General features: G+C 44.2%; 1 protein-coding gene across 1 annotated transcript in view; it reads right to left on the minus strand.

The window, feature by feature from the left end:
• The window catches only part of LOC115119212 (general transcription factor 3C polypeptide 1-like), a 76,619-nt gene extending 68,037 nt beyond the window's left edge, over positions 1 to 8,582 (minus strand). The window contains 7 exon segments of the mRNA XM_065000918.1: positions 108 to 287; positions 1,470 to 1,593; positions 2,112 to 2,208; positions 5,300 to 5,443; positions 5,894 to 6,070; positions 7,265 to 7,468; positions 8,110 to 8,582. Coding sequence (XP_064856990.1) covers positions 108 to 287; positions 1,470 to 1,593; positions 2,112 to 2,208; positions 5,300 to 5,443; positions 5,894 to 6,070; positions 7,265 to 7,468; positions 8,110 to 8,330 — 1,147 coding nt within the window. The 5' untranslated portion in view covers positions 8,331 to 8,582.

An 8,582-nucleotide genomic window follows, 5' to 3' on the forward strand; every position in this document is an offset into this window, starting at 1 on the left:
AATCAGAAATGGAACCGTTTCCGGTCTTAAAAAAAAAAAAAAAGGAAAATGTATCCATTTCTACATCAATATTTTGGCCAATAAGAAAAGAGCAAACCAGAACGTACTGATCCCATAGGCCTGTGAGAGTAAGTCTCTCTCCATGATCCGCCCCTCTGTGGGGACGGTCTTCCTATTTGCTCCTCCCCCATCATCATCGTCGTTATCATCGTCATCCTCAGCTTCGACCACCTCCTTCCTCACGTAGGGTTTGATTAGCTTCAGACAACGAGCCACCACCTTGGTGCCTAGAGGAGAGGAGACAAGGGGTTAGGGAACAAGGTGGCCTCAGTGAGGACAAGGAGAGTAAGGAAGGGGAGTGAGTGAGGAAGGAAACAGGGAATCAGACAGAACAAAGGGCATCAGGAGAACCAGCCGTCAGGCTAGTGTCTAGGAGAACCAGCCTCTCAGACTAGTGTCTAGGAGAACCAGCCGTCAGACTAGTGTCTAGGAGAACCAGCCGTCAGACTAGTGTCTAGGAGAACCAGCCGCCAGACTAGTGTCTAGGAGAAGCCAGACTAGTGTCTAGGAGAACCAGCCGTCAGACTAGTGTCTAGGAGAACCAGCCGTCAGACTAGTGTCTAGGAGAACCAGCCGTCAGACTAGTGTCTAGGAGAACCAGCCGTCAGACTAGTGTCTAGGAGAACCAGCCGTCAGACTAGTGTCTAGGAGAACCAGCCGTCAGACTAGTGTCTAGGAGAACTTTATCAGCAGACTAGTGTCTGCAAAGGAGAACCAGCCGCCAGACTAGTGTCTAGGAGAACCAGCCGTCAGACTAGTGTCTAGGAGAACCAGCCGTCAGACTAGTGTCTATGCTGAGAACCAGCCGTCAGACTAGTGTCTAGGAGAACCAGCCGTCAGACTAGTGTCAGACTAGTGTCTAGGAGAACCAGCCGCCAGACTAGTGTCTAGGAGAACCAGCCGTCAGACTAGTGTCTAGGAGAACCAGCCGCCAGACTAGTGTCTAGGAGAACCAGCCGCCAGACTAGTGTCTAGGAGAACCAGCCGTCAGACTAGTGTCTAGGAGAACCAGCCGTCAGACTAGTGTCTAGGAGAACCAGCCGTCAGACTAGTGTCTAGGAGAACCAGCCGTCAGACTAGTGTCTAGGAGAACCAGCCGTCAGACTAGTGTCACACACTGGAGAACCAGCCTCACACTCTGAGACTAGTGTCTAGGAGAACCAGCCGTCAGACTAGTGTCTAACCTCACACTGAGAACCTAACCTCACACTGTCAGACTAGTGTCTAGGAGAACCAGCCGTCAGACTAGTGTCTAGGAGAACCAGCCGTCAGACTAGTGGGTAGGAGAACCAGCCGTCAGACTAGTGGGTAGGAGAACCAGCCATCAGACTAGTGTGTAGATAACTCTCCTGGTATCACAGGGGCCTACTGTAGGGTTGAGGTAGTGAGGTAGTGTGTAGGGTACATACCTCTCCTGGTATCACAGGGGCCTACTGTAGGGTTGAGGTGTTCAACTGGTTTAATGACCACTTGGACCAGTTTGGCTGCTTGCATGTACTGATACATACGCTTGAAGGTCCTCTCACTGATACTCTGCAGAGAGAAAACACACTGTCCTGATACACACTGTCCTCATACACACTGTCCTGATACACACTGTCCTGATACACACTGTCCTCATACACACTGTCCTGATACACACTGTCCTGATACACACTGTCCTCATACACACTGTCCTCATACACACTCTGCTGATACACACTGTCCTGATACACACTGTCCTGATACACACTGTCCTGATACACACTCTCTAACCACACACTGCTGATACACACTCTCTAACCACACACTGCTGATACACACTCTCTAACCTCACACTGTCCTGATACACACTAACTAACCTCACACTGCTGATACACACTCTCTAACCTCACACTGTCCTGATACACACTCTCTAACCACACACTGCTGATACACACTCTATCCACACACTGCTGATACACACTGCATGTCCTGGTACACACTCTCTAACCTCACACTGCATGTCCTGGTACACATGCATACAAGGTCCGCTCAACGATGCAATGTTGACTGGAACACAGAGGTCTCACCAGTTGGTCTCGTAGTGTGATCATGGAGGCTGTGTGGTTGGGCGCCTCTGACAGGAGGTTAGAGGTCAACTCCATCAGGATATCATACTTACTACGCCTGGAGAGACAGAGAGAGACCCAACCAAATCATGAGAAAACAAAAAGATAATTACTTGACACATTGGAAAGAATTAACAAAAAAACTGAGCAAACTAGAATGCTATTTGGCCCTAAACAGAGAGTACACAGCGGCAGAATACCTGACCACTGTGACTGACCCAAAATTAAGGAAAGCTGACTATGTACAGACTCAGTGAGCATAGCCTTGCTATTGAGAAAGGCCGCCGTAGGCAGACATGGCTCTCAAGAGAAGACAGGCTATGTGCTCACTGCCCACAAAATGAGGTGGAAACTGAGCTGCACTTCCTAACCTGTCCAATATATGACCATATTAGAGAGACATATTTCCCTCAGATTACACAGATCCACAAAGAATTAGAAAACAAACAAAATTTTGATAAACTCCTATATTCCTATAGGACCATTCTTAGTATCTACCTGACTAGTTGATTACACAGGCAATACACTAAAGTGCCTATAAGAACATCCAATATTCAAAGGTATATGAAATACAAATCGTAGAGAGAGAAATAGTCCTATAATTCCTATAATAACTACAACCTAAAACTTCTTACCTGGGAATATTGAAGACTCCTGTTAAAAGGAACCACCAGCTTTCATATGTTCTGAGCAAGGAACTTAAACGTTAGCTTTCTTACATGGCACATATTGCACTTTTACTTTCTTCTCCAACACTTTGTTTTTGCATTATTTAAACCAAATTGAACATTTATTTATTTGAGGCTAAATTGATTTTATTGATGTATTATATTAAGTTAAAATAAGTGTTCATTCAGTATTGTTGTAATTGTCATTATTACAAATATATAAATGTAAAAAATTAAAATTAAAATCGGCCGATTAATCGGTGTCATGGCGTTGGCCTGGGGGGTAGGTTTATGAGAGTCATAAATGCCTCTTCCCCCCTTTTTCCTCTCTCTACCCTACTGAGGTTACATTTGCAAAACCCTTGGTTAACATAGAGATTCTGGGGACATCAGAAGGTGGGGGGAAATGAACTATATTCTGGTACTCCGACCAATGGAACATATGCGGTGGTACTTAATGAATATGATGTCAGTTCGGATGTCATCTGAGACATTCTCATCAATGATAAGATGACATAAACTCTACAGTGGAAAGTCTACACATCAGAGTTATCAGATTCACATGGAATTGTTGTTCAATTTAAATGTTTGAATGTGAAATTATTCGTGATAGGATGAAATGTGATTTTAGCATCTAAAATGTGAGATGTGGGTATTCATAAGACAGGGCTGCTCAATCAGTGGCCCGCCTCTGTAAAGGGACATGGGCTATAAAACTTTTCAAACACGCCTCCTCTCCCTTCCTATATAAGCCCTTGACGACAATGCAACCTCCTGTTCCGAGGACGACGGTCCTATGTCAGAATGGTTCAGATAATAACTACAGAACGAAGCCAACATCAGCGTGAGCTTTGGTTGCGAATGGTATGAACTTTGAACTCTTATTCACTACAGAAGTGATACCTCATAGCCGTTGAGTAAGCAACAGCAGATGCAAACGAGGGTTAGGAAGGAACAGACAGAGTATCCCGTCTATCACCAAACGACGTTACTACAACGTATCCAATTGACAACCAGAGACATTCTTCAAAGGACTCGGTTGGGCAACACGGCCTTCCATCTACCACCAATCTACCGAAGAGCAGCTCAGAGTAAATATTTATTGCATTTTCCTTTTCCAAAAGGGCGGTAATTTAGAATGCATAAGATACTGTATTTACGACACAGCTTCGCGCTTTGTTCCTCAGTCTTCCCGCTCTTTCACTCAAACCCAGCCCTTTTCTTTTGTGTAACAAGCTGTCATATCTGTTCCGCCCGCTAGGGACGTTTTCCTTCATGACGTAATTGGTAATCAAGTAATGATTTAATTATGTGTATGTGTAATTCTGTGTGATTAGTTAGGTATTTAGTAAATAAATAATTCAACCCAATTTTGTATTGCCGATTCAACTTGTGAGCCAGGGTTCGTGCAGATAACAAAAACGTACAACTTTCAGATGAGACTGAAATAAGGTGACGATTAATATTGACTGCTATTGATGTAAAATGTTACTAGGTCTTTAAGAGTTTATTCTGAAGATAACAGCTCTATAAATATTATTTCGTGGTGCCCCGACTCTCTAGTTAATTACATTTACATGATTAGCTCAATCAGGTAATACTATTACAGAGAAAGGATTTTATAGAATAGCATGTCATATCACTTAATCCGGCCAAAGACACGACATCGGTATCGGCGTTGAAAAATCATAAAATCGGTCAACCTCTAGTAAATACAACCCATATTTATGTTTATTTATTTTCCCTGTTGTACTTCAACCATTTGTACATCATTACGCCATTTGAAATGTCTTTATTCTTTTGGAACTTCTGTGAGTGTAATGTTTACAGTTAATAAACAAAAGTGAAATAAACAATAAAAATGATCTACTTCACTTGCTTTGGAAATGTAAACATATGTTTTCCATGCCAATAAAGCCCTTGAATTGAATCAGGTTTAGAATTTAATCAGGTTAGAGAGTGAATTAGGTTTAGAACTGAATCAGGTTAGAGAGTGACTCAGGTTTAGAACTGAATCAGGTTTAGAACTGAATCAGTTAAGAGAGTGAATCAGGTTTAGAATTGAATCAGGTTAGAGAGTGAATCAGGTTTAGAACTGAATCAGGTTAGAGAGTGAATCGGGTTTAGAACTGAATCAGGTTAGAGAGTGAATCAGGTTTAGAACTGAATCAGGTTAGAGAGTGAATCAGGTTTAGAACTGAATCAGGTTAGAGAGTGAATCAGGTTTAGAACTGAATCAGGTTAGAGAGTGAATCAGGTTTAGAACTGAATCAGGTTAGAGAGTGAGTCAGGTTTAGAACTGAATCAGGTTAGAGAGTGAGTCAGGTTTAGAACTGAATCAGGTTAGAGAGTGAATCAGGTTTAGAACTGAATCAGGTTAGAGAGTGAGTCAGGTTTAGAACTGAATCAGGTTAGAGAGTGAGTCAGGTTTAGAACTGAATCGGGTTTAGAACTGAATCGGGTTAGAGAGTGTGTACTGACCGGTCTACATGGAAGCGTTTGAGCAGGAGCAGTATGGAGTGTTGCTGTGCTCCGCTGGCCAGTCTGAGGACATGAGACTGCATGGTGATCAGATCATTCTGTGTCAGAGACTTCCTCAAGTAGTGCATCTTCCTCGCGTCCGTCCTGCACCAATCACAACACAGCTTATTACATAGTGTGACCAATAAGAACAGACAATAAGTGGTATTCCAGCAACTTTGCAGAGATGAGAAAGTGACAGAGAGCATGCTGGTACATAAACACTAAAGAGGTAGAGGAGATCACTGTGGTTTTCCTGTCAAGCCAGCTACTTGAATGAGCAGGAGTGCAGGTATTTCTGTAGCTAAAGTGGTAGAGATGTGTTTCCTACTTGAATGAGCAGGAGTACAGGTCTCTCAGTAGCTAAAGAGGTAGAGATGTGTTTTCCTACTTGAATGAGCAGGAGTGCAGGTCTCTCTGTAGCTAAAGTGGTAGAGATGCGTTTCCTACTTGAATGAGCAGGAGTGCAGGTCTCTCAGTAGCTAAAGAGGTAGAGATGTGTTTCCTACTTGAATGAGCAGGAGTAGCTAAAGTGGTAGAGATGTGTTATCCTACTTGAATGAGCAGGAGTGCAGGTCTCTCTGTAGCTCTCCCTGCCAGCGGGCCCTCCCCACCCTCTCCAGGATACAGTATGAGTGGTCAGTCAGCTTCAAGTCCGGGTCTCCTCCGTCACCTATTAACACCCTGAACCTTAACCTCTGGGAGGCCACCATTACCAGCTTCCTCCCCCACCTGGAGGAGGAGAGGTCATCATGGGTTAGGGGTTGTTTTAGGACCATTCTGAGTATCTACCTGACTAGTTGATGACAAGTTGTGGATTGTTTCTACCTGGAGGAGAGGTTATCAGTTGGGTCTATGACTTTCTGTAGTTGGGCCAGCTAATGTAATGTTAACAGCCGGTCCCATATCACTCCCTATCCCTCCCCCTTGGCCCTAAACCCTTGATGTAACATGCTGACCACACAGCTCACGTCGCAAAATACATTTAAACACGTTATTCAATTATTGCACCCGCGCTGCTCGCGCACCAACCAGCGTCTGAGTTGCCAAGCGCTAAAATAGAAGTAATTTCTATTTGTGACGCTGAAACCTAAACCAACGTGCACCACCGTTTCCAACACCAACGTGCACCACCGTTTCCAACACCAACGTGCACCACCGTTTCCAACACCAACGTGCACCACCGTTTCCAACACCAACGTGCACCACCGTTTCCAACACCAACGTGCACCAGTTTATTGCTTCCATCTTACAGATCTACAAACATTGAAGTGGGCGATAAACCGTTTATATAGCATACGGGGGCATTTCGAAACACCGATGGTCTGATTTTCAATATCGCCTCGCGTGCTCCGCCACGGCTTATAACGAAGGATAACTATATAAGTGTCAAATTAGATCCAGCTCAGGGATCCAGCTATGCGTTTGCTAACTTGTTAAGATCAAACTTCTTGATTATAGCCGAGACATAACAGCCTGAGTAACAGCCTGAGTAACAGCCTGAGTAACAGCCTGAGTAACAGCCTGAGTAACAGCCAAGGAGAGGTAGGAGAGGTGGAGGAATTGGGACCAGCTGGATATGAATGTGTTAGAGATATCTTTTTTATTTTACCTTTATTTAACTAGGCAAGTCAGTTAAGAACAAATTCTTATTTTCAATGACGGCCTAGGAACAGCGGGTTAACTGCCTGTTTAGGGGCAGAACGACAGATTTGTACCTTGTCAGCTCGGGATTTGAACATGAAACCTTCCGGTTACTAGTCCAACGCTCTAACCACTAGGCTACCCTGCCGCCCCATCTTGAACACACACACACACACACACACACACACACACACACACACACACACACACACACACACACACACACACACACACACACACACACACACACACACACACACACACACACACACACACACACACCTTTTGAAGGCGTCCTCTAACGTTACACATGGCGTCAGTTTGGTGGTGCGGATGATTGGGGTGACGTTTCTCCTCTCCTTGAAGAAGACACACGAGCCCTGGATTCCACTCTTATCCTCCAATAAGATCTGGACAGGGTAGGAGTCCACTCTGTCCCAGTGGGATGCTTCCTGAATCCCCGTGTCTGGATCTATGTCTGCAAATCTGAAGAACAGACATACGGAGAGGGATAGTGGCGTTGGCAACTTGCACGCAGCTAATTGAACAATTGGCACTAGATATTCAGCCATCAAGGTTAGTTAACTAGTTAGTAGTGTCAGCTTTGGTGACACTACTAACTGAATGATTTTACTAGCTAGTTAGATATTTTGTTTCAAATTCATAGGCTATCAAACAATGCCATAATGCTACAAATGTACGACATAGGGAAAATGTATAGCAGGACTGATGTCGGGACCTGGGAAATCCAAGTTCAAAACAAATTTTCGTAGTTGGAGCTAATTTTTTCTCTCCAATTTCTCATTTGTTTTGAACGTACTGAAGTAGCTAGACAAGTGACGGCTCGATCACGCCGACAGTGTCAATGCATTTTGGTCGACCAGAAGAAGTACATTCATTCCAATGTAACGCTGCGTTTGCCTTGCAACATTGCGTTACAGTGCGTTCTGTGTACGTTGGATTTATCTAAAGTGTGCGTCAAACTGTACGCGTAGACGGCTTGACAGAAATGGTAGCATTAGGTAAATGTTGAACTTTTGTTGTACACATATCCAGATGATGCTCCGTCCCATTTTTTCATAATGACACTGTACGTGTGATCGACGCGTAAGACAACTCCAACCTACCGGTCGACGAGCACGACATCCGCTCTCTCTTGCGGCAGCTCGTAGAAGTCGACTTCGTGGTTCGAGACCAAGGATTTCCAAATGAACTCTTTAGTACACGGGTCTAGATTCCGTGGGAAAGCGGGGTTCCTCTTTTCCAACCGAATCCACAGAGAGAGGATAGTAACCCCGTCCAGTCCCTCCAACGCCACTTCGTCCGTTACTATGTCTAGCGGATCCATGTCTCGCAAACTCGCAAACGTTAGCTCACTTGCTCCGCTGCAAATTCGTAACTCAAAGTTTAAAACATGACCAACTACTACTGTACGTCTCGATATGCATTCAAAGCATCTGCATTGTATCCTGTTTAATTAAAACCGCTGAATTAAACGTTAAATCAAGCACATTTTACGCAGAAATATATGTTTTCTCTGGAAGCTGACGTTCCAATTGTGTTCCTATCGTGACGTTGCACGTGTAAACTTTGACCTTGT

This window comes from Oncorhynchus nerka, linkage group LG15 (genome assembly GCF_034236695.1).
Source record: "Oncorhynchus nerka isolate Pitt River linkage group LG15, Oner_Uvic_2.0, whole genome shotgun sequence".
NCBI lineage: Eukaryota > Metazoa > Chordata > Actinopteri > Salmoniformes > Salmonidae > Oncorhynchus > Oncorhynchus nerka.